Raw genomic sequence first — 27,494 nt, 5'->3', positions numbered from 1 at the left:
TCATTTTGTTGGATTTTTATTTATTTATTACTAGAGGCCCGGTGCACAGATTCGTGCACCAGTGGGGTCCCTTGGCCTGGCTTGCGCCCTCTCGCAATCTGGGATCCCTTGGGGGATGTCGGACTGTGGGTTTTGGCTCGATCCCCACAGGCCAGGCCAAGGGACCCCACAGGTGCATGAATCTGAGATTCATCAATCTGTTCGTGCTTCCATGCCTGTGCGTTGAGCGTCTGCACCCTGGTGGTCAGTGTGCATCGTAGTTACCGGTCACATGGTCGAACGTTTGAAATTTTACAAGTTTAGATACAAAATAAGAAAGGATATGTGTTTTTGGTGTGGGAGGAATTTTTGCAGGTTTTTTTTCTCACAGGAGATTATTTTTTATTGATTTCAGAGAGGAAGGGAAAGGGAGAGAGAGAGAGTAACATCAATGATGAGAATCATTGATCGGCTGCCTCCTGCACACCCCTTACTGGGGATCGAACCTGCAACCCACGCATGTACCCTTTACTGAAATCAAACCTGGGACCTTTTAATCTGCAGGCCAGTGCTCTATCCACTGAGCCAAACTAGCCAGGGCTGGATCTTTTTCTTAAATAAAATATGTTTTTATTGATTTTTAGGGGAAGGGGAAGGAAAAGAGAGAGAAACATCGATGTGAGATGTTTCCTCCTGGATGCCCCCTACTGGGAACTGAGCACACAACCTGGGCATGTGCCCTGACTGGGAATTGAACCAGCAACGTTTTAGTGCATGGATTGATGCTCAATCAACTGAGCCACACTGGCCAGGGCTATTGGATCCTTTTTAAACTAATAATTTTAGGAATATGGAAACATACATTATTTACCTCTAAATGGAGACTGCAGTTGCCTCTGCAAATATGAGGAAGATGCTTGATGGACAGTGTTTCTCATTTCGTTACTACACCAATGGAAATCATTGAGTTGATAATGCTATAACATGTTTCTATTTCCATTATTTGTAAGTGTAATAACCATGTTCATTCATTTTATTTATAGCTCCCAAAGGAATTCTTCATTTGTCTCCTGATGTTTATCAAGAGATGGAAGCCAGCCGCCACAAAGTAATCTCTGGCAATACCCTAGGCTATTTGTCACCCAAAGATATGAACCAACCCTCCAGCTCTTTCTTCAGTATATCTCCCACCTCGAATAGTTCAGCCACAATTGCCAGGGAACTCCTTATGAATGGAACATCTCCTACGGCGGAAGCCATAGGGTTAAAAGGAAGTCCTCCTACTCCCCCTTGTTCTGCAGTACAACCTTCAAAACAGCTGGAATATTTAGCAAGGATTCAAGGCTTCCAGGTATGAATTAAAAGCAAAAACAAAACCAAGAAAACAAAACAACTCATTAGCTCCAAATCCTTCATCTCTATCCATCAGAAAGCTCATCTTTTGCCTGCTAGTGTGACCCAGATGCCACTTACATTGTAAATTACTAGGCATACAAATGGCAGGGAAAAGAGGGCCGTATGCACATGCCTCACTGTCTTTTATTTTCATTCTTCCTGGTGATTCTTTTGCTGCCTGGCTCTCCTCCATTTTTCTTCTTCCTCTTCCTTCTTCTTTTTTTTTTTTTTTAACTCCTCCCCACCCCCAATTCTCTAGTTTGTATTCTGGTCGGTCTTGATTGGGTGGGTACATAAGGCTCCACTTTTCTTCCACGAAGAATTTCTGCCTGCATATGTTTGGCAGGAGTACTGAGCTCTAAGTTCTCCCTCCTTTTACAGTAAGGTTGAGTTTTTCTAATGATGCTTTTACACTCATTGAAGTTTTGAATTCTATTGCCAGTAATAATTCAGGTATATCATTAAGATACAACATTCTAGAGGTCTGTTATCTAAGGGATTCATTAAACATGGTATTAGGACAATAATGAAATGCTTTCTAGTTGTTTGGGGCATAACACCACGTATTTGCTTTACTGGATCGTGTTTTGAACCAGGTGGGGTGGTACCTGCCTCAGACCGTACCAACAATTCGGTGTCACTGGGCGGTCTAGTCCACTTAACTGATTGTCTATATGAATTTGGGGATAGAAACATTTTTTCCTATTTATGTTTTGTTCCCCTTTGAAAAAAACACCTAACAGTCCTTTATGGATAGAATTTTTGAAAGAATGGTTAACGCTAGGAAGAGAAATACCTGTGTTCTGATTTCTTAGTTGCCTTGAACAAGATGTGCTGACCTGTAACCGCTAACGTAACCGCTAATGTGACCGCTGAACTGCAGCGAGCTTGTGCGTGGGAGTCTCACTCCCGCAGGTTCCCGTTTCCACCTCTTTTCCATCTTGGTCTTCTTCCTTATGACCCAAAACTGTAATTTTCTTTAGAAACACTCTAGGAGATCTGTATTATGTAGAATGATCATGTATTTCTACAAATTTTACAAGTTTAGATACAAAATAAGAAAGAACGTATTTTCGGTGTGGGAGGGATTTTTGCATGTTTTCTTTTTTCCTCACAGGAAATGGATTCCTTCAAATTGATTGCCAGGTAGTCATTAGACTATTAATATGAAATTACAGAAAATGTTACCAATTATTGGTTCTTCATCTGATATTTTAAGCGCTTAAAGTTAAAATTTTAGAACTTGGTTTTGTTTATTACAAGAATGAAAATAAATCACTGTTCAAAATAAAAAGACCTTGATTCATACCACATACTGGAAAACAGCGAAGTAATTTTTAGTTCTGTGTATAATCTGCGTAGACTGCTGTGAAAAGAAAGTCACTGCTTATTTACAAAGCTAGTCATTTAGAAATGTCTCTGAGTAACGCTGCAATTTTTTTTTTTTAGAAATGAAGCAAAAATTGCATTCAAGCTCTGAATTGATTTTTTGCTTAGAGGTGTGGTAGATGTAATTTTGCTGCTTCAATTTTTAATTTGTATTTATTTGTTAATTCTTGGCAATGAAAACAGTAATAATTTGAATATATCTTTACCTTAGTCAGAATGTAGTCTGTTTTCCCCATTATTGGACTGACTGCTCAGACCTTTTATTAAAGCTTACAGCAGAGGTAATATTCATTATTTATGGACAAGCTAAATATTTCCAAATTTGTGTACTATGACTTTAACATACTAATGAGTATAGACAGGCTTCTTTGGTCGAATGAGCGGGGTGTTGATGGGAGATATTGTCTCTGGTGCATCGCAACCTGCTGCTGAGCAGTGGACAGGATTGTGGGGAATGGCCCCGTGTCCTGAGAGGTGTATCCACATCTTCACGTCACAGTAGAAGGTTCTATGTGGTTAAGAGTTTTGAAGCCTATTTCTTTATAGGGAACTTTCTCAGGTCTGTTTACCTGGTGGAAAACCACGTAGATTGCTCCTGTTTCTTAAATGTTTCAACTGGGCTGTAGTTTAGAAATGAGAGGGCCAGGGTGTTATGAATTACATGCTATTCTGTTTTTTTTTTTAATTTCTGGAACTTAAAAACAACAAATCCTTTTACTGTGTTTCTAGGTTAGTATTTTTTATTTTGTTATTGTACACTGACTAGATAATTATTGCTTATTGAATATTGTATAAATAAACCCTTCCCTTGGCCTTCTTTGCCTATTGAAATTTGATGTGACAGTTAATATTGTATTACAAAGTAAAATTATATTAGTGTACTGAAAACTAAGTTGCTTTAACTTTTCATTTTTTTCATTATCCAGTCATTAATTAAAATTTATAAATTGCTAAAAGTTCATTTGCTCACCAGAGTGTAGGTATTAAGCTCACATTCTTTTGCTTAAATCTATTAAGTAATTTAAATTATGCAATTAAAGTTATCCTATCTAATAAAAGACAAAAAGGGTAATTGACTACCTTTGCTACGCTTCCCATTGGCTAATCAGGGTGGTATGCAAATTAACCGCCAACAAAGATGGTAGTTAATTTGCATATGTAGGCTCCAAGTAGTGGAGCCAAGCCAAATGGCCCTGAAGCTGGCTGAACAGCAAGGCCTCACAGTCCCGGGATCAGCAGAGCCACGAGGCCTCGCGCCCCCAGGATCAGGGGAGCCGCGAGGCCTGATGGCTGAGGGGCGGGGGGGCGGGAGGTCTGGCCGGAGCCCAGCCAGAGCGAAGGCCTGTGTCCCGGGTGCCAGAGGAAAACTGGTGCCAGCAGCCAAGGGAAGGGAAGGCCTATTGCATGAATCTCTTCGTGCAACAGGCCTCTAGTTATTAATAAAGCTGACCTCACAGAGCAGAATGTGACTGAACACTTGCACATTCTTGGTAAAGCTTTTATTCTTGCTTGGGCTCACCTAAAGTTTTTAACCACATTTTAGAAGCAAGCTTTTGGACCTGTGTCATAAATGAGTATTTGTTTCTTTGCAGATTCATTGAGTGCATTTTAATTATCCTCTTTTAAAACTTGGATGTTTTCTTATTTTTCAGCAAAAAGTTTTATGTCATTAGTTCTGTGAACCTCAGACTTTATGCTTCAGTCAGTATGCTTCTATAACTTCCATGAATTTCATAAAAGCTCGCTTAAAATCACAGTCATAGTGTTTCAGGGCTTTATGTTGTGTAATTTGATACTCTTTCATTATAATGCCAAAATGTTTCAAAATCATGGGGCTTTTTAAAGAAAGTTATTATGGGAAAGACATTCTTGAAATGCTGTACATTTGAGCTGAATATCTGAATACTTTTTTGTTACTTTTAAATTTATACTATCCTAAGTTTTTTGATTTTTCCATACTAATTATATTAGAAATATCTTTGTATAATTAAATATAAGCAGGTGTTTTGCTTTTTTTCTTTAAATGAGTCATTAGAAAATGATTAGGTTCAAAATGAATTCCATTTGCCCCTCGGTATCCACAGAAGATTGGTTCCAGGCCCCTTGCAGTATCAAAGCGTGAGCAGATGTTCAAATCTCTTACGTAGAATGGCACAGCATTTGCCTGTAACCTGCACATGTCCTCCCGTATATTTAAACCGTCTCTAGACTACTTGTAATACCTAATGCAATGTAAATGCTATATAAATAGTTGTTGTATGGTATTGTTTAGGGCAGTGGTTCTCAACCTTGGCTGCACATTAGAATCACCTGGGAATGTTTTTTAAAATCCTGATTTCTGGGCCTCATCCTCCGGAAATTCTGTTTCTTTGTTACTAATGTTGTGGCGCCACCCCATAACAAAGAAACAATTTCCGGAGGATGAGGCCCAGAAATCAGGATTTTAAAAAGATTCCCAGGTGATTCTAATGTACAGCCAAGGTTGAGAACCACTGGTTTAGGGAATAATGACAAGAAAACAGCCTGTATGTGTTCAGTACAGATGCACCATCGCAGACCTGACCACCTAGCTCTTGTCAGCAACAACATAATCCTTTTTGTGAATATTTATGACCAGCAGTTGGTTGAATCCGCAGACGTGGAACCGCGGATGTGGAGAGCTGGCTGTATTTTAATAAGTTATTCTTTCTAGGTGGGTTTGATTTCAGTTTGCTGTTCTGGGCAACTCCTAGTTTCCATCATCCTTTGAGCAGTGTTGTTATTGAACCCTGCAGAGCAAAGTGGGATAAACTAGATTTGTTTTTCTCACATAAAGAATATAAAGAAGTTGGTGTCTCAGTTGAGCCCTAGTTAGTTTATTTTACATATTTAAGGAGTATTTTATAGAGAGGCTTTCCATCACGGTGAGTTTCAGATGCTTCGAGACATCTGCTTTAAAACTCTCTTTTCAAACAGTACATTTCTACTGATATGTCACCCTTTTTTTGAAGTTTAATATGACTGCAGCAGGCTTCTTTCATAGTTACTGGCTCTAAACCCCGTAGTAGCTGTACTTCCACCAAAACCAGGGGAGTTACACTAGATCAACTCATTTTGCTAAAATTTCCAGCTCTAAAGAGAAAAACATTACACTTGAAGATGGAAGTCCTGATGCACATGAAAATATACTGTAACGAGTAACAGAAATCCTGGGAAGAGTGGAGCAGGCCTGAGCAAACAGTCCATTCTCACCGCATAAGCTACTCAGGACTCACTCCCACCCCAGATCAGTGCAGAACGTCGTGGTGGAACTCAGAAGGACAAAGACACACCCTTGAGCCTTGGCCCCAGCGCATACATACGTAGTCAGACACGTGAGACATTTCAAAGAAAAAGTCATCTGCAAACCCAGAGAGCCATTCCTGCCGCAGCGACTGTGGCTGGGAAACGGCCGTCCTTGCGAACCCTCCCCGCGTAGCCGTGTCGGCAGCCTTTTCAGTTTGCGTCAGAAGAGATTCCAACCCAACACGAGGATTCTGGTTGGAGTTATTTGAAAATCAAGTTTCTGAAGAAAAAATAAATTATGTTTCATCTAAAGGTGAACTGCATTTCCTTTTGCCAGGAAAGGCTGGCAGCGAGGCGACTTTTTCTCAGCGACGAGAGATGAATGGTCCCCATCAGGCAGGTGTTGACATACCTGTGCTCATTGTAGGTCGTGTTGAGATGATGTTTCCCTCTTTCCAGCATTAGGCTATGTCTCGCTTTTTTTTCCCCCCATGAATAACCCGGCTTACATTTCATGGTTGTTCTCTTCTCACCCAGGACAACTCTTGAGAAAGAGAACCGTATGCGGAATATGTGGGATTTGTGCACATGGAAGCGACCTGCTCTGGCATCCCAGGGCACCTTCATACAGCGGTTCTCAACCTTCTGGCCCTTTAAATACAGCTCCTCATGTTGTGACCCAACCATAACATTATTTTTGTTGCTACTTCATAACTGTAATGTTGCTACTGTTATGAATCGTCATGTAAATATCTGATATGCAGGATGGTCTTAGACGACCCCTGTGAAAGGGTCATTCGACCACCAAAGGGGTCGCGACCCACAGGTTGAGAACCGCTGATTAGGAGCTGTTGGGGAAACAAGGGAACGAACTGACATTCGTGGACTGACTGACGATCTAGCAGAGAGTGAAGTAGGTGTTACATACATTACTTCGTGAGCAAGCAGAAGCGCCTGGTACATTTTTGCTAAGAAATCCTTATTTTATTTTTAAAAATATGTTTTTATTGTTTTCAAAGAGAGGAAGGGGGAGAGAGAGAGAAGGAAAGAGAGAAACATCAGTGAGAAAGAAACATCAACATCAATTGGCTGCCTCCTGCACGCCCCCTACTTGGCGCCAAACCTGCAACCCAGGCTTGTGCCCTGACCAGGAATTGAACAGGCAGCTTCCTGGTGCACTGGACGATACTCAACCAACTGACCCTCACTGGCAGGGCAACAGATCCTTATTTTAAATCAAACTGCAGCACAGTGTTTGAAGACTGGTTCTTGTAGGTAGGGCTAGTGCAGTGATGGCGAACCTATGACACGTGTGTCAGAGGTGACACGTGAACTCCTTTTTTTGGTTGATTTTTCTTTGTTAAATGGCATTTAAATATATAAAATAAATATTAAAAATGTAAATCTTTGTCTTACTATGGTTGCAAATATCAAAAATTTTTTATATGTGACACAGCACCAGAGTTAAGTTAGGGTTTTTCAAAATGCTGACATGCCGAGCTCAAAAGGTTCGCCATCACTGGGCTAGTGTGTGGTGGTGGACAATGGCTTTCTTGAATTTCATTAATACATTTATTTCAGCCCCCAACTATATACACAACTGAGTCATTTTAAAATTCTGTCTCTTTTGATGTGCTGGGAACTTTGGATTTTATTCTAAGATAAAATTGTATTATGTAAATACACACCTGAGGGACAACCCAAGCAAAACATCCTATTAGTAGCCAGTTTACTCATTTCCCTATGTGAAATTATTCATTTTAAACCTTGACTGAGTTTAGGTTCTGGAAGGTTCTACCATCTTAACACAGTCACATCAAAAAACAGATTTAGCTGCCAGAGATGAGGGACAGTTGCAAACGTTTGAAATGTGTTTATCGGTAGTACAGTCCTCTTTAAAATAAAAAGTATGTGTAGGTCCAGAATCAAGTCCTGAAAGGGAACATTTGAGAAGATGAGGGCTACTGTTGAAAGATGATATAAAGTTCACAGCTTGAAAAGCTCTTATTAAGAGAAAAGGATAGTTTTCAGTAATTTCGGTGTATGTGCGAAGAATTACATGGATATGAAGTTAATCAGGCTCTAGGACATCATCCCATTGAATAGGATGAACAGGAAATGGGCCATGTGTTTATTCACTCTGGAAAAGTACTTAAGTACCTGCACCTGCTGGTCGCGTGCCCAGCACTGGGCCAGTGGGCACCGGGGGAGTTATGATCAAGTTGGACAACGGACGGGTAGAAATGCCGAAGATTGCTCACTACCACAAATTAGCCCTGTCTCCAGGGGTGAGTGTTGGATAAAAAGAATGAAAGATTCCTAGCATGCTGCATGAAATGATGTCTGTAATGCCTGCCCCCTACAGTAAGTGTCATAGTAAGTGTCACCTGACAGGTGTCCACTTGAGGTATGGCTACATATGTTCATCATAAATGGGAACAAACAGCTCTGACTGAAGGAATGAGGGAAGAATCCATAACAGGAGACATTGGAATGAAGCATTAAAGAGCACGCAGCATTTTAAGGTGGGTAATAAGAAAAAGGAATTGCAGGCAGAAGCAGCTAAGTACGGAAGACAAAAGGGCATGGCGTTTGAGAAAATGCTTGGAGTTCAAAGTGGACGTGGCTGGCAGGGAGGCTGAAGACGTGTGTGTTGCTGGTAGTTTGAAGTTTAGCTGTTAGGCGGAGATGCCTGACTTATTTTTGAAAGGGCAGTGGCGTGGTTTTGGCATTTCAGAAAAAATAATTCTGTAGGCATTGAGAAGGACGAACTAGACAAAAGAGAGACTGGTGGTGGAGAGACTAGTTAGAGTGGTTTTGCACAAATCTACGAGAGAAATAACAAAGATCGGATTAAGGCAGAGGCAGTGGGCGTAGAGGAAGGGGCTGAAAGCACAGTCATCTAAGAGAGAATTCATTTAATTGAGAACATGACATGATGTCTGTGGCTGACTTCTGTGAGGCTGCTTTGACTGGCCTGGTCAGGATGGACACTGGATTTAATGTAGTGAGTAAATGGAGACTGTGAGGGTAAATAGATCTTCTGTTAGGAATTTGAGAGGGTAAATGGGAGTTTGTGAGAAAAGAAAGAATTTGAAAGGAAGGTAATGTGAATGATATGTTTGAGACAAGGTTTTATTTTTAGTATAGATGAGATGAACAAACAGAGGAAGTTAACAAGTTCCACTTTAGACATGTGGAATTTGAGTTGCCTGAGGGACTTTCAAATGGAGATGTCCAGTGGGCAGTTGTAATGGGTCTGGTGATCAGCAAGAGAGTGTAGGACACAGAGTCATTGGTATGTAGATGTAATTGAAACCATAGATAGAAGATTGACCAGGAAAACAGGGCAAAGGCCTAGGAGAGATTAGTGAGTATTCATCCCGATGAGTACTAACATGTAAGGGATTCATTCGTTCATTCATTCATTCATTCAAGCAAAATGCATTGAACACCTGCCATGGGCCAGGTACACTGTTGGCACTGAGGATGCAGCATAAATTCAGTCAAGGTTTCTGCCGTCATGGAGCTAACATTAGAGTGGGATGTGTTGTAGGGGAACAGGCGAAGGGCAGATAGTCACATGAGCACATAGGATAAATTCAAAGGGTGTTAACATTCTAAGGTAATAGCTGCTTGGAAATTGTGCGACAAGTTAAGTTTATGAGATGCATAAGCAGTGACTTAGTGTCTGTAACTGTTGTGTCAAAGATAACTACACTTTTTCCCTATTTATTTTTAAATTTATCTTTATTGTTCAAAGTATTACAGATGTCCCCCCTTTCCCCCCCCATTGACCCACTCCCCTCTACCCCCCTCACGTTCAAGCCTTCACCACACTATTGTCTGTGTTCATGGGTTATGCATATACGCATGTAAGTTCTTTGGTTAATGGTTCTCTCTCCCTCCATGCCCCCCACCCCCACCTTCCCTCTGAAATTTGTCAGTCTGTTCCATGCTTCTATGTCTCTGGATCCACGCTGTTCATCAGTTTATTTTGTTCTTTAGATTCCACATATGAGTGAGATCATGTGATACTTGTCTTTCTCTGACTGGCTTATTTCGCTTAGCATAATACTCTCCAGGTCCCTCCATGCTGTCTCAAAGGGTAAAAGATCCTTCTTTTTTACTGCTGCATAGTATTCCATGGTATAAATGTACCACAGCTTTTTTATCCACTCATCTACTGATGGGAACTTGGGCTGTTTCCAGATCTTAACTATTATAAATAGTGCTGCTGTGAACATTGGGGTGCATATATTCTTCCTGATTGGTGATTCGGGATTCTTAGGATATATTCCTAGAAGTGGGATCACTGGGTCAAATGGGAGTTCCATTTTCAATTGTTTTAGGAAACTCCATACTGTTCTTCACAGTGGCTACACAGTCTGCATTCCCACGAGTAGTGTACTAGGGTTCCCTTCTCTCCACATCCTTGCCAGCACTTGTCATTTGTTGATTTGTTGATGGTAGCCATTCTGATAGGTAACTACACTTTTCAGTGTTTTAATCAACCTTATTGAGGTGTCATTTACATATAATAAAACACACCCATTTTAATCGTACACTTTGACGAGTTTTGAAAAACGTAGACCAACATGTAACCACCACCACAATCAAGATGGGAATATTTCCATTACTGTGACCAAGCTCCCGGTCCTCTCTGCAGCCTGTTTCCTCACCTCCCCATGGCTCAGGCAACCAGGATATCCTTTTGTCACTAAAGATTAGTTTTACCTTTTCAGGAATTTCATAAAAATGGAACCACATGGCATGCACAGTCTTGTGTCCGTTTTCTTTGACTCAATATAATGCTTTAAGATTCGTTTATGTTGTATATATCACTAGTCTGTTCCTTTTTATTGCTGGGTACTAGTTAATTACATGGATATATGCCACAATGATCAGGTTACTGTGGATGGGCATCTGAGTTGTTTTTAGTTTGCGGCTATTATGAGTGAAGCTTTTTATGAATATTCACGTATAAGATTTTGTGCAGACATGTTTCTAATTCTCTTGGGAAAATACCTGGGAGTGGAATTGGTGGGTCACATGGTAAGTGTACGTAGAAATTTATAAGAAACTATCAGATTATTTTTCAATGTGTTGTATCATTACATTCCTGCCAGCAATGTATGAGGGCTGCATACAGTGATCAGTCTTATTTTATGAATGGTACAGTAGTATCTCATTTATATTTTAATTTGTATTTCACTGGTGACCAACAATATGAGCTTTTTAAAAAAATATATTTTTATTGGTTTTAGAGAGGAGAGGAGAGGGAGAGAGAGAGAAACATCAATGATGAGAGAGAATCACTGATTGGCTGCCTTCTGCATGCCTCCTATGGGGATTGAGCCCATAACCTGGGCATGTGCCCTTGATCAGAATTGAACTTGGGACCCTTAGTCCACAGGCTGAGACTCTCCGCTGAGCCGAACCAGCTAGGGCAGTAAGAGCTTATTTACATTGTGTTTATTGGCCAAATTATATATCTTTGTGAAATGTCCACATCTTTTGCCCAGTTTTTAATTGGAGCATTTTCTTTTTATGGAGTTACAACAGTTTTTAAAAAATATATTCTGTATACAATTTTTTTTGTTACAAATATTATCTCACTGCCTGTGACTTTTTTTATTTATTATCTTAATGGCATATTTTGAAAAGTTGAAAAGAAGTTTTCAGTGTTGACGAAGCTCAATTTTCCATATAGTTTGTGCCTTTTTGGTCTTATCTAAGAAATCTTGGACTACTCCAACGTTGCAAAGATTTTCTCTTACTTTTTTCCTAGACATTTTATGGGTTCGCTTTTATGTTTTTGTTTTTTATATATATTTTAATTCCAGAGATGAAGGGAGAGAGAGAAAGAAGGATGTGAAGAGAAAGAGAGAGAGAGTGACAGAGAGAGAGAGAGAGAGAGAGAGAGAGAGAGAGGAGAAAGAGAAACATCAATATCAATGATGGGAGGGAGTCATTGATCGGCTGCTTCCTGAATGCCCCCTACTGGGGACTAAGCCTGCAACCCAGGCATGTGCCCTTGACTGGACTCGAACCTGGGACCCTTCAGTCCGCATGCCAGTGCTCTATCCACTGAGCCAAACCATCTCGGGCAGGAATCTGTTTCTATTGACTGCCTTTTGCGTGAACGTGGGTCACCCTTTCCTGGTTGTTTTGTTTTTTGTTTGAAAAATGGGCATTGTGGATAATATGTTATAGCAACTCTATCATTTTTTCTGTTGCAGATTATTGTTTTTGTTTTTGGTCAAGTACTCAGTTAAGCAGTCTGAACTGAAAGTGCAAGTTTTGCCTCTCCCATACGACATTCCTCAGCTGATATCCCCACTTAGTTCTCTCAGCTTCCAGCTGTGGCCTTTTCTCTTGCCGTCTTCCCAGTGTCTTCATAATTATTTGGGCTGAGTTTATCCTCATATTTTGGAGGCCATCCTCTTTGCATTTCTTAGCTTTCAGCGTTTCTGCCCTCCCCTTAAATTTTCAGCTTATCAACCAGCCCATGTCTACTGATATTTTAGTCCAGTGAAGCTTTTAGCTTTCTAGTCCTCAAGCTGTATATACTTTACAGACTGCACTCTATTAAAACCATAGCGGTGGTGATGGAAGGAGACTTGACTTGAACACATACAATATCATATACAGGTGATGTATTAGGGAATTCTACATCTGAAACCTATATGATTTTATTAACCTATATGTCACCCGAGTAAATTCAATAAGAAAGTAGAAGAAGAACAACCCAAAACTTTCAGACCGTAATGGATTTCTTACTTCTCTCTGCCCACTTTTACTTCGGGCCCTCTGTGATCTTCCCCGACGTGCAGAGTCTGTAACCAGGCAGGAATTTGGGTGCAGTGCTTATGCAGATTGAGAGTTGTACCACTCGTGCAGCCACCTTGCTTCTGGGATTTGTTCCCTCTATGTCCAGCTCATCTGCCACCCCTAAGTTCTTTCCTCTGCCACCTCCAGCGGTAAGACTGCAGTTTTCCACCAATAGAACTAGAGAAAGCGAGAATACCTGCAGGCAAAAAAAAAAAAAGCCACACAGTCACAATTTTTATTCCTTATAGTTTTGGTCCTTTAAGGGAAAACTGTGCCCTGGTGCTGGCCTACTCTTTTTTTTTAAATATATATTTCTTTATTGATTTCAGAGAGGAAGGGAGAAGAAGAGAGAGATAGAAACATTAGTGATGAGAGAGAATCATTGATCGGCTGCCTCCTGCACACCCCCTACTGGGGGTCAAGCCTGCAACCCAGGCATGTGCCCTTTGCCAGAATCGAACCTGGGACCCATCGGTCCGCAGGCTGCTGCTCTATCCACTGAGCCAAGCCGGCCAGGGCTGTCTGCCTACTCTTGATCACATTCCAGTGTCTTCAGATATTTTTCTTTCATGTTGTCTACATTTTATATTGTTATCTGCAAGAGTCTTTTTTGTCCAGTGAATTTATGGCCTGAAGCTAGAATCCTACCAGTTGTGTTTGAATACCACTGAATTGACCAATTCATTCATTCGTTCATTCATGACTGGTAATCGTGACATCTGTCATGAAAAGTAATTCAAAATATTGGAAAAGCCATAAAGACACTAGTCGTTGGATTTAGGGCCGACCCTAAACCTAGGATTATCTTATCCTGAGATCACATCTGCCAAAACCGTATTTCCAAAAAAGATCACAGTCAAAGCTACTGGGTTAGGACCTGGACATATTTTTTGGGTGCCAACATTGAACTCACTTTCTACTTACAGATTTCTTAAATTGGTATATTTATTGCTTTCATCAAATTTGGGGAATTTTTGGCCATATTTCCTTCAAATGTATTTTTGCCCACTTTTCTATCTCCTCTCCTTTTGGGCCTTCATTTAGATGCATTTTTTAATATTGTCCCACAGATTCCTGAGGCTTTATCTATTTTTAAATTAAAAATTTCCCCTGAACCTTAGATTATACTATTTCTGTTGACCTATAAGTTCATTCTTTCCTGTATTTCCTTTATCCAGTGATTTTTGTTGTTGGTTTCTTTTGGATATTTTCATTTTCAGAATTGTCATATGGTTCTTCTTAAAAATTATGTTTCTCTGGTGACTTTCTCTTCGTTCATTCCTTACAGACATATTTTTCTTTATATCCTTGAGAGTAATTATAATAGGTGCCTTTCTGCTTATTTCAGCATTGGATGTGGCCTCTATAGATTGCCTTTTCACTTGAGAATGAGTCACTTTTTCCTGTGTATTTTAGGTCAAGTCATTTTGGATTGCATTCTTGACTCATATGAATGATACATTATAGAGACTGGATTCTGTTACATTTCTCTGCATAGTTTTGAGTTTTGTTTTTAGAGGCAGTTAACCTGTCTGGATTCCAAACTTTTAATCTCATCTTGAACTTTCTTTTCTCTTGGCTTCTGGAATAGTAGTCTCTCTTGTTCTGCATATACTTCTCTGTCGAATGCTGCAAAGAAGAACTTGGCTTTGAGGTGGTTATTGCTCCCTGTTTAGGGTAGTTTCAGTGGAAACATTGTGTAATGATAGGGGAGAATGTTGAGGGTAGTGATAGTAATATTTTCCTATGTTAAAAATAGAAATAGCTGTGCCCAGCCGGCATGGCTCAGTGGTTGAGTGTTGACCTATGAACCAGGAGGTTACAGGTCTGATTCCTGGTCAGGGCACATGCCCAGGTACTGGGCTCGGTCCCCAGTGGGGGACATGCAAGAGGCAGCCAATCACTGAATCTCTCTCATCATTGATGTTTCTCTCCCTCCCTCTATAAAATCAATAAAAATATATTTTAAACAAATAGAAATAACTAAAAATCCGATAGGTGGTGTTACTACCAAATTGGATCTGCAGTTTAAGCAGCAACTTACCTCTCAGCTTTTGCAAATCAAGTAACATTTATTGATGTTATTTAGTCCCTATTGCTATCCTTCCCGTGCATAGGCCTATATTGTTATTTTTTCTCTCTAAAACTCTAACGTATAGAGCAACCTTTAACTCCTCTTTTTCATTATTGTTTGGATATTGTGATTTTCCAAGCTTTTATGCCAGGAAATTGTTTTCCTGCATCCTCTTTCCTTCCTATATCAGAGGTAGAAAGTACTCCCGTTGTCCAGTAACTTTATTTTTCTAATTAAGAGACAATTTAGCCTCCACTGATTCTCTTCTCTTGTTTTTGAAAGATTCTTTTAGTATAAAATTCTTACGTGCATAGAAAAACTTAAATTTATCTGTTATTTATTCTAATAGGCTCTCAGCTTCTTTCAAGCCTCATTTATTCTGAAGCACTTAAGAAAGGTTTTCTTTCTTATAAGTCGCCTTTAAAGTGTTTTTTTTTACACTTAGAGAAAAGGAGAAAAATAGTATAGACTTTACTGTTAACAATTATATAATTATAGTATAATTGTCAGTATGAGGACATTAATGATGATATATTAATTAATCTACAGATCTTATTCAAATTTTGCCAGTTTTTCTACTAATGTTCTTTTTCTGGTCTCTGACCCAGTCTAGGATCCCACATTGCATTTAATTGCGATGTCTCTTAAGTGTCTTCCAATCAAGTAGCAGCTCTTTAGTCTTTCATGATCTTGACACTTTTGCACAATATTGAATACTTATTTTGTAGAATGTTATTAAATTTAATATTTTCTCATTATTTGATTGAGGTTGTGCATTTTTGGTAAGAATATCACAGAAGTGATGTGCCCTTCTCAGTGACGTATACACCACTTGGTTTATAATCATCTTGAATATTCTGTATATGTTTAGAACCGTATCAGACAGGGTTATATTTTTGCTTGTAATGTTGAACAAAATTTAGAGAATTTAAGAAGAGAAGGAAAGTCTGTTTTATTCACCAACATTTTTACTCCTTTCTGGGTTTTTTCGCTTCCTGGTGGAGCTCCAAGAGTCCTGCTTGTATCATTTTCTTTGTTACTTTAGTCGTTTTTTAGGGTAGGTATGCTGGCAACATATTCCCAGTTCCCATTCGAGAATGCTTGGGTTTTTCTTCATTCCTTAAAGATATTTTTACTGGATATAAAATTCTGGGTTTACGTTTTGTTTGTTTGCTTGTCTGTTTTTTAGCTCTTGAAATACCTTGTGCCAGTTCTTTCTGGCCTTCATGGGTTCTGTTGAGAAGTTCCTGTTAAATGTTTGCCTCCATAGGTGAGGAGTTGTTTTCCACTGCTCCCAAGATTATTCTTTGTTTTTAACTTTCAGAATTTTGATTATGATGTTCTTGGCATGGGTTTCTTTGTGCTTCTTCCATTGGGTGTTTTCTCAGCTTCTTAAAGCTATAAGTTTATATCTTTTACTAAAATTTGGTAAATATTTAGCTAGTATTTCTTTAAGTTCTTTTTTTTAGCCCCAGTCACTAACTCTTCTTTTGGGACTCTGAACACACAAATATTAGATTTTTTTGTTATGGTCCCACACATACATCCTTGAGGCTCTGTTCATTTTTTCTCAGTCTTTTTTCTTTTGGTTGCCCAGATTAGGGAATTTCTATTTTTCTATCTTCAAGTCTACTGGTTCTTTCCTCTGTTCTGTCCATTCTGCTATTAAGCCTATCCATTGAGTTGTTTATTTTGTTTCATGTATTTTTCAGTTGTAAAAGCTTGATTTGATCATGTTAACCAGTATCACCCCAATAAATTTAATTTTTAATAAAGTTAGATTTGGTTCTTATTATATGTTCTATTTCTTTGGTGAGACCTTTTTAAAAAATTTATTTTTATTGAAAATATTACAGATGTTCCCCCCCCCCCCCCCCCCATTGGTTGCTGGCTTCTCTAGCGCCCAATCTAGGATATATAAAAGAAAACCCAGGAATTCAGCACTGTGTTACTTCTTGGGTCTTGAAATCCCTAAGCTGGTCTTTCTCCACTCCTTTTTTCTGAGTCCTCTTATATTTGTTTTATGAATAACATCCAGGGTTGTTACTTATACTAAGCAGGAAGAATGCAGAAAACTAAATCTGTTACATCTTGTCTGGAAGCAGAAGTTACAAATCGTCTTTTTTTTTTTTAAATCATGAATGTAATTATATTACAAGTATTAAATATAGTGTGTTCTAGAATCTGTAATTACTGAGTAGAAAGCAATATATGTCAATATTTGTATACAAATAATTACATACCTTTATGAACGCAACCAATATATGTATAATGGAAATATTGATAAGGTCTTATTTTTGATATCCATTTTTTAAAGAGATAGTACATTAGAGTTTTAATCCATGAAAAGTAGTCGAGTTGGTTGGCCCTCTTGGGAGAAAATTTTGGGTTAGTTTAACTTTAGTGGCATACTGACTACATATAAGACTAGACTTTTTCTTTGACCTTACACTAGTTTTCCTTGTTAAGAAGTTATTTCTTTGCAATATTCTATAGATTTTAATGCAACTTATTTTACATATGTAAATGATATATGTGGTTATTTTAAAACATGAGTACAAATTACAAAAAAAGGAAGCTCCTTTTCTGATATGAAATTGTTAAAAGTCACTTGGTGCTTTCTTTCATGGACATGTAAAACAAAAACTGTATAGGTGTATGTGTGTATATAATTTATGCCTTAATGAGTAGCCTTCTTAGATCTCCAGTGGTATAGTCATTGAAAACTGAAAAGCAAAAAACAAAATTTAGGGGTTTTGCTGTGTACATACTCATCACTTAGTGTAAGAATGCATATTTAACAGTATTTGCCACACACATGTTGTTGCAATTGTTGGACAGTTTTTGTCTGTAGACTTGTATTAGAAGTAATTCTGTGCATTACTGCTAGGTTTTTGTACACCAAACATAGGCATGTAATTTTCAAAGTTTATCCCACGTGGAGAGTTCTAAAAGAGAGAGAAGGTAATTACAAGTCTGTATAATGTGATTTCATTCATTTACTTACCCCTTTTGAGGCATTAGTGTGACAAGCATATTGCAGGCAGAGTGGAACAGATTACTCATACAGCTAGAACACTGGTGCATGACTGAGCATGTTAAATATATGTTTACATATTAGTTATAAAGGAGTTGATTTTAGTTATGAAAAGGATTGAGAAAAAAGCTTGAGGACAAGTCAGTGACAGATATTATCCTAATGTAATATTATTCTTAATAATGATGCATCTTGGCCGACATACAAGCATTTTCACTATCAATTTGGATATTTAGGAAAGTGTCATGTCTTTCACATGGACTTCCAATTGATATCAAAGGTGATGAGATTTTATTTTTAAAAGTATGTGTTATAACAACACTATATGTGACAAGAACATTGTAACTGTATCCTAAATGGCTGCAAACTATAGTTATTACAGTGTCAGCATATTGGCTTTTGCATAAACCCGCTGTGTGGTAAGTTTCAGTTCCCCCACCTATTTAGCTGCTGCATAGTAAACAACACTTGCACAGTCACGAATTCATTCATACACACTGAGCGACCTTTTAATTTGCTCAGGAGGCATAACACCGTGAGTTAGAACTGCTGTCAAATCTTTTCCCCCAAGGTAACTAGGAAAAATATTTTTATAATAAAATCTTTAAAGTGCTTTGGAGACAAGGTTTTATTTATTGACTTGCTTTGAACTCCAGGGAGTTTCTTACCTTCAGGGAAACTGACGGGCAGTCTTAACCCTATTTGTTTAAAAAAGTGGAATTACTTAACCATTAGGCTTGGATTCATATTGTTGTCATTATCAGTTAGATCTATATTAAATATGATAAAATATTTGTGGACCATAATCTGTAATGAATATATATGGGTATTATGCAGCAAGTAGAATGAAACCTCAGATAGGGAACTAGTATGTGTTTTAATTTTCTTCCTCACAAATTCAAGATTTTCACCTAAATTTTTACCCTAAAGCTACACAAATTAACAAATTGAGCATGTTTTAGCTAATGAAATCATTTCTTCCTATGGTATAATTAGTCATTTATCACAAAAGCGATGCTATTTTTACTTTATTAGCTTAGAGTGAAAATAAATACTGCTTGAAAGAACTCTTTTGACCGTAGATAAATGGGAGGAGAATGGGAATTTTCCCAGTGGGAAGATGGACTCGCACGTCCCCTACCACCCTCACCCCCGTACCTACCTCTGATAGGGAGTGTCTTCTTACATGTGCTTTTAATAATGCTTGGTTGTATTTCACTAAAAGAAAAATAATATTATGGTAACTTTATTTTGGTCTGCACATTACAAATCAACTTAGTTTAATTCACTTTGATTGTAATGTCAACATTTCAAGCAGAACATGATGTAGTAATATATATATTTAACAGTGGTTTTAGAGGGACTACCATGTAAAAGTAGAAGAGTGTCACTACCAATTAAGTGGCAGTCACACACACGTGTAGAGTCAGAGATGAGAGAAAAGTCAGGTCCATTAGAACCAAATAAACTTTGACTTATGCGTATCCTTGATTCCTAAACTCTTAAAACTTGGAAAGTATACTTAAAGTAGAGTTAATAGCTTTCTCATAGATACTGGAAGGCCCGGATAAAGTTTTAAAATGTTTGAAGTGTGTGCTGCATAACTTACTTGAATTTTCCTTGAAACCGAGGCCCTTTGCAAAGGGCTTGTTGGCCTGGCTCCCTCTCCCCAGAGGTGCTCAGCGGACTCCGTGTGTTCTGTTATAGGGTCACTCCTGTGACAGACAGAGTGGCAGGGAGTGTGTGACCTGCCTGACCTTAGCCCCCGTGCGGATGACTTTCCATGCTGGTGGAAGCTCCGTTGAAGCCAGCCGTGACCAGGTATCCTGTGCCACTGACATTGTGCTGTGTGCTGGCCCAGCACAGAAGCCAGAGACCATCAACACGGAAGCCATGTGGACACACACAGCTTTGCTTTCCCTAATACAGGCGTGGGCAAAAATAGGCTTACAGTTGTGAGACAAATACATACAGTCAAGCCTCGGTTCTCAAATGTCTCCCACGTTGAACAGTTCATTTCTCCACTTAGTTGTCCATGGAAAAAATGTCTCTGTTGTCGAACCGAACTTGGGTTTTCCATCTGAGAACCCTTTCATGCTGATACCGCAGCGTGACAAAAAGCATCTTTCAGGCAACAAACAGTGGGGAGAATGCTTTTGTTGCTGGTGAAATCCATGAGCAACACAATTTTAACACAAAGAAGCCATCAAGAGTGCTGATGTTGCTAAGGGTGTAAAGAGATCAAGGTCACAGGCAATTTGAAGATGTAGAAAAACTGTTGTGAATTGGATAAACGAAAAGCAGTTAGCTGGTGACAGCATTTCAAAGCGAAGACTCTGCATGCTGACTTCCAAAAAGACACCCCTTGAAAGAGAGCGGAAAGTGATTTAAGGGTAGAGGGGCCGGGGTTCGGTCAGTTTAAGAAAAGAAGTGTTTGTTTACAGATAAAACAGTACATGAGACATGTACTGTGTATAAACAAGAAAGGTTAAAGGAGGGAATCATTTGTGGGTCTGGAAGGGATTAATTCAATTTACATTGTTTCTAATGGGAAAAATGATTCAGATTTTGAACAAATCACTTCTTGAGCAAATTGAGTTTGAGAACTGAGGTTCCACTGTAATGCGATAGTTAACAAATAATAAGATAAGAATAAACTCCGTGTTTCACGTACTTAAAACTCCAAACTTACTTTTGCCCCACTCCATGCATTATCCACTAGCATTATTTCCTAGATTTTGTAAAAACGGAAAATTTTATGTTGGGAAACTGATGTCGTAGGCGATTTTAGTTATTTTAGACATCTAGTTTGCAGTTTATTATTAATTTAAATATAGAGTCCTCTTACAAGGAAGAAATGATAGAAGTTATTTTTAATAATTATATAGGGGAAAAGTGTCAGAAAAAACTGTCAATAACACTGGGCTTTCACTACAATGTGCTCAGTTCTGCTGAAGAGAGTTAGTGTTATAGAATATATAGGAGAAGCATGTGAACTTTCAGAACTATCAAACTGCTCCCATAATTTGGGATATTATTAAAATGAAGTTTCAGTGTTATTTTTAATGTTTTATTTGTGAAATAAGGCTAAAAATCTGAAAAGTATATTATTTTTTAATAAACAAGTTCCTTTGCTTAGATAACAGCTTGTATGCATATTTTCAATTAATCATCAGATTAGACTAAACCAATGATCTAGGTCAAACAATTTCTCTTCGGAGTCAAAATAAATAGATATACAGTTTATAGTATGACTCACCAGCTGTGCTTTCTAAATGAACCATTCACATACAGAGTAACCATAACCCACTTTCATATTCATTTCCCAGTAAATTTCCTTTTATCTGCTTAGTGCCCTTGCATGGAGCGAATAAAAGAGCATGAAGTGTTATCTTCTCAAACACATGATTAATTGTCCAACTCAAACCAGACCTGGGAAAACGTTCTCAAGGGCACAGCTCTCTAGTTCACGGTGTCTCAGATGTTGTGGGTTTCCAATTACCGCTTATTGATTGGTGGCGAGGTATTGTGGTGTTTAGGAAAGAGCAACTACAGTAATTGGTCAGAAAATCTGAGTTTGGGGAACTAAACGTGGCCTAAGATGCTCCTTGGGTGGATTCTTTCATCTCTTTGGGGCTTGTTTCCTGGACTGTTCAATGGGGGAGTTGGATTAGACGAGAGAGAATCACTGATTGGCTGCCTTCTGCACGCCCCCCACTGGGGATTGAGTTCGCAACCTGGGCATGTGTCCTTGATCAGAATCGAACCCGGGACTCTTTCGGTCCACAGGCAATGCTCTAGCTACTGAGCCAAACTAGCTAGAACAATAATTCTTTCTTTATTCTAATCAATTGATGTTTTACATTCTATCTCTATCTCTATCTCTGTCTCTGTCTCTCTATGTCTCTGTTGTCTGTGTCTATCTCTATCTCTCTGTCTCTGTCATCTCTATCTCTCCCTTCACCTCCACCTCCGCCTCTACTATCTCTATCATTCGTGGCAGAAACAAATGGCCTGAGCAGCATGAGGTAACCTCCTGCAAAGGCCTCTCTGTAGCCTGAGCAAAGAAATGTGAGAGGGCCTTAGAAACCCACACACCTGAGAAGAGCAGCCATTGTTCACAGAGGTAGCGTGTTGCTTGTAGAACAGCCCTGGACTGGGAATGGAACTGGGATCAAACCCAGGATTGCCCTGAACTACCTGTGGGGCCTCTTTTTTTAATTGGAATTTGACTTCTTCATGAACGTGACTGGCTCAGTCTTGTGCTAAAGTTACTCCAAGTTCAGGGCTACTTTACATATTTGAGAAAAAGGGGCCTCGTCCGCAAGGCATTTCAATGCTATCCAACAGAAAATTGTTGCAGTAGACTGATCTGGTCTACTACACAACTGTACATAGTGATCTTCCACTACATCTCTCTGGAATGTCCATTGTAATCAATGGTAAGTTAACAAATACGTTTTTATATGCCTTATAGATGACAAAATTGCATGAAATTTTGAGATCAAAGAAGACTTCCAGGAAGTGTGTTGATAGTGGTCGGATGGGTGGATGGATGGAGCTTTGACAGGAATGATCATTGGGCGTATCAGATATTCTACTTGGGTGGTCTCAGAGGTGCCAAGTGCAGGCAGTGGTGTGGTCGGTGCTGCTCCCTGTACTTGGACCGGTGGGCTCCCTGAGGAAAGCAGACACGAGGTAAACCTGCACGCCACGCCTCTGGCTTCTCTGCGGTGTGTTGCCACTACATGGCTTTCCTCGTACTCAGCATTTAAGCAAAACATACTTCTTCACCCTCCCGAGAGCATCAGCCCGGTCTCCTAAGTTGGAAAAAACGAACCATTGAATGCTTTTTCATCTGTTAATGGGAAACATTTGGAAGCAAGAAAAGTTACCATCATCTAAAAATGTTTTCGGTTCTTCATTCAGTTGAACAAATGGAGTAAGTTTTCCGAGGAAAAGTCCATGTAACATTTAGAGTCTTCTTAAGAGACTCGGGTTGTTCTTGTCCATGTAGAAAATAAAGGTGAGAAATGGGAGAGCTCTTTAGCCTCGAACCTTTACAACTTACCTTATTTTTCAAAATTTAACCCTGGGAACCCGTGATGTGGAGACTGAATGTATTCAGTGTCTTCACCTACTGTATTAAGTAAGAGAGTCACAGCACAGGGATTGTTAAGTGAACTTTCTCTATCAAAGGTCAATCAGATATGCTGAATGGTCAGCGGAGAGATGCCGTATCATCTGTATGCGATGCTGTCCAAATGTATGAAACCTTTCATTCTTCCTTCCTCCCCCTACCCCCTCCCCCTTATCCTTCCTCCTTCCACCTCCCCTGTCTTTTCCTTGTATCCATCCTGGAACCAACACCCCCACCTCCCTTGTTTCTAAAGCCCAACGTCGTGGAGCATTCTGGCCTCCTCTCTCCTCCTCATGTGCTCTATCCAGTCCCAGCATCTTGTCCTCTAAAGTACATCTCTGGTCTGACCACTCCGGGCCCCCTCCACTGTTGCTGTTCTGTTTTTGACCCTGACAACAGCAGTCGTCTCTAAATGGCTTCCTTTTTTCTCCCTTCGCTCCACAGTGGGCCATCTCCCACACAGTAGGAGCCAAATTATTTTTAAGTGAATCAGATCACATTACTCAGCTGCTCACCATCTTCAATGGCTTCCCATCACCCCTGTCAATCCAGGTTTGCCGTTGTGGCAGACGAGTCCCTGTGTGCCCTGGCCCTGCCACCTCTCCGGTTTCAGTTCCTACGCGGTTCTTTTCACTCACCGGGTCCCGGGCCCACTGGCCTCACTGCCAGTGACTGCACGGCAGATGAAAGAAACCAGACGCTCAGGCGAAGCCGCCGCCCTGGAGATTGGATCTGTGTGACGTTCTGGAAAAGCCAAACTATAGGGATGGAAAACAGATCGGTGGTTGCCAGGGGCCGGGGAGGGATTGGCCATAAATTGTCAAGAGGAAATTTTTTGGGTTGATGGAAATGTGCTATGTCTTGATTGTGGTGGTAGAAACCCAACCGTATGCGTTTGTCAAACTCATAGCATGTGCGTTAAGAAGGGTACAGTTTACTGTATGTACATTATACAACACATCGAACTTTAAAAATGCCAGATTCATCCTTTTACCAGTTACTCATGTGGCATTGAGCCCTAGGAAATTCCTGGGTTCTGTGCATATGTTGGGTCCACCTTGGAAACGCAAACTTGAACCAAGAGCCACGATTAGAGCCCCTCTGAATGCCAGTGTTAGCGAAGGCCTGCTTCAGACACCTAATGCCCACTGTCCGGAAAGTGGTCTCCACCCGCCCCTGTCTGACTCCAGGGGAGGGGCCTCGAGGCCAGGGTTCCCCATCAGGGACTCTGAATGCGTGTCCAGGCACCTGCCAGTCATTCGACTGGTGTTTGCCTGGAGGCCCCCCCTCTCCTCCCTACCCCCTGCCCTGGTGAGAACCTTCTCTGTGTTTTCCTTATTCATCACAACAAATGTTATAAGTTCACATTAGTTTAGCATGTTTAATTGTCCAGAATAAACACACAGTTTAAATTCCCAGATACTGATTTTGTTCAGTAAACACTTCACTGAACAACTCTGTGGGAATACTGCAGTGGCCACCCCGAAGCGCCCAGAGCTAACTCACGGTTCTCGTGATAAGCCAGGTAACTAACGTAGTGTCACCGAGTCAGCAATCTTGTGAACTTTGACATTTGTCGATCACGTGGTGTTTTCAATGCAGAACCGTCATCCTTATTCATAAGTTGAGAAAAAAACACATTTATTTGTTAAGTTTGAGCTGGTAAGGGCTTTTTCCAGTATATACTATTTGGAAATTAAATTTATACTAGTGTATGCTATGAAAAGCAAAATCCTTTGTAATAGAGCAGAAAGGGTTTTGTAATCTTCTAGCTTGGTATAACTCAGTAAATGTTCTCTATTCTCTCCTTCTGGCCTGATAGCTTTTCTATATCTTCCTCATTCTTAGCTGTTACTCAGTACCTCTTCCTCTCTGTCTCCTTTAATTACATTAGTTGGCTTCTAGTTACATCCTCAAAGTCATAATCTTGCTTTCCTGCTTTATATTTTCTCTTTATTCATCTTCTTTCCAACTGCATTGTCAACCCCACCAGTCTCACACATACTGGGAAGCAGGAGGAGGTTAGTCAAAATACTAGAGCTTAATTTCTAGTTAATAGTTTTGTCACTGCCTCCCTTACTTTGTTCAAGTGGTTTCTGGGACTTGCTTAATGTAAAGAAATCAACCATGTACCCAAGCACCAACTAGCCAGTGAAGTATAACATATGTATATTAGTATTTGCCATAATCTGACCTCTAGCAACACAAAATGAGATTATCATATTTAGTAAGTATAGAGTAAATGAAATGCATATTTAACATATTACTTAAAATTTTTACAATCAACTATTCTACAAGAGAAAGGTAACAAGAACCAAATTATATATAATACTAGTGGCCCGGTGCACGAAACTTGTGCATGGGACGGGGTGGCGGGGGGAGGTGTCCCTCAGCTCGGCCTCCACCCTCTCCAATCTGGGACCCCTTGGGGAATGTCCGACTGCCAGTTTAGGCTCAAGGGGTCAGGCCTAAACCGGCAGTCGGACATTCCTCTCACAATCTGGGACCGTTGGCTCCTAACCGCTCACCTGTCTGCCTGCCTGATTGCCCCTAACCACTCTGCCTGCCGACCTGCTCACCCCCAGCTGCTCCCCCTTGCCGGCCTGATCACCCCCAAATGTCCCCCACTGCCAGCTCCCCTCCTGGCCTGATCATCCCTAACTGCCTCTGCCTCGGCCCTGCCACCATGGCTTTGTCCAGAAGGACATCTGGAAGGTCTCCCGGTCTAATTAGCATATTACCCTTTTATTAGTATAGATATTTACCATATACTAGATATTGTGCTAGGCTCTAAGAGTATTTTGCTAAATTCTCATGGTAACTCTATGAGGTATAAACTATATATTTGCTACATCACCTTTAAGGGCTTATGTCCAGATTAGTCCAATCAAGCTGAGTTGTTCCCCACGTGTGTGCTTTGACCAGCATTCATGGCAGACCCTCAATGAAAGGACAACTAGTAAGTGTAATTATTTACAAATCTAATGGATATTCTGTTCTACTTTTGATTGATTCAATGTTGCTCATAATGTTTTCTCTAATAAAAAGTCTCTTTGCCTGAGTAATCATTCCATCAGTTGTGTGATAAAGGGAAAAAGCATACATGTTGTATATGTACTATCACAACAATAACATGTTGATTGATTGTAGACTCGTAGTACGAGATGGTCTCAAATGATAGTGAATATCCTCCCTTGTCCTTGAGGTAATTGTAGTTTATTGGAGTGTAGCAGCAAAGATGTTTTTGGCTACAAGTAACAGAAAAGCTGACTCATACTGGCTTAAATAATGAGCCTTCTTATCTCATTAACCGGAAGTTCAGAGGAAGGGTGAGCTCTCGGGTTGGTCAGTAAAGCAGCTCAATGATGTCAGCAAACCCTCAGGTTATTCCATTTCTTAGCGCTGCCATCCTCTGCTCACGGAAAGATGGCCGCAGGAGTTCTGTGTCACTGGCAGTGCAGCCACATCCAAAAGAAAAATGAGGGTCTGCTCCTGTGTCTCCTTATAGGGCAAAGATGTGCAGCAGGAACCCCTCCAGCCGTCTTTCTTCCTAGCTCAGGCCTCAGTGAGGCCGGTCACAGGCCCATCTCTAAACTAGGCACTGGCAAGAGAAATGAGGTCACTACTAGTTTATTTTTTTTTCAATTATTTTTTTACAAATATATTTTATTGATTTTTTACAGAGAGGAGGGGAGAGGAATAGAGAGTTAGAAACATTGGATGAGAGAGAAACATCGATCAGCTGCATCCCGCAACCAAGGTACATGCCCTCGACTGGAATCGAACCCGGGACCCTTCAGTCTGCAGGCTGACGCTCTATCCACTGAGCCAAACCAGTTAGGGCGAGGTCAGTACTAGTTTAAATGCTTGGGGTGAAATGGTTGTTGAGGAATCACAAGGGATTAAATGCTATGGATATAGATAAAAGTTTTCTAGGAGACCCATTAAAAAAAAAAGGTCAGTTTAATCTTAATGTATTTTATTTAACCCAGTGCGTCTAAAGTATCATTTCAACTTGTAATTGACTTTTTAATTTATTGAGGTATTTTTTCATCTCATTTTGGACTAGTCACATTTCAAGTGCTCAGTAGCCACATGTGTTTTGGACGTCGCAGGTCTATAGGATGGAATCCGAGGGCATGATGTTTGGGCCCTGCCCATGTTTCCCGCCTCATCCTTCACCCCGCCCCCTGCACCTAACGAACAGTAACCACACTGTAAGCACTGGCGGGATGGAGTCACCACGTCTCATTCCTTCTCCCATCCGTGTCTGTTTGCTCTGCTCCTGCTGCGGGGGCCACTCTCTTGCTCAAAGAGGAACTGCAGTTGTTGCATCCATCCTATCCAGCCAAGATGTCACTCCAGTCAACAGGCCTTCCCAA

At 40.1% G+C, this 27,494-nt stretch overlaps 1 protein-coding gene across 9 annotated transcripts in view; it reads left to right on the top strand.

Moving 5' to 3' along the window:
• The window catches only part of STAU2 (staufen double-stranded RNA binding protein 2), a 216,273-nt gene that overhangs the window by 100,228 nt on the left and 88,551 nt on the right, over window positions 1–27,494 (top strand). For 6 of the 9 annotated variants that reach the window (XM_015566264.1, XM_015566263.1, XM_015566267.1 and 3 more), the window contains 2 exons: window positions 1,023–1,330; window positions 19,680–19,793. In XM_015566264.1, coding sequence (XP_015421750.1) covers window positions 1,023–1,330; window positions 19,680–19,793 — 422 coding nt within the window. Of the gene's footprint in view, window positions 1–1,022; window positions 1,331–2,823; window positions 3,486–19,679; window positions 19,794–27,494 lie in introns of those variants that run through there. The other 3 variants (XM_006767327.2, XM_015566265.1, XM_015566268.1) reach the window with 2 other exon arrangements.

The sequence above is a fragment of the Myotis davidii genome, unplaced genomic scaffold (assembly GCF_000327345.1).
Source record: "Myotis davidii unplaced genomic scaffold, ASM32734v1 scaffold200, whole genome shotgun sequence".
Classification (NCBI taxonomy): Eukaryota; Metazoa; Chordata; class Mammalia; order Chiroptera; family Vespertilionidae; genus Myotis; species Myotis davidii.
This window is presented reverse-complemented; position numbering and strand designations above follow the sequence as displayed.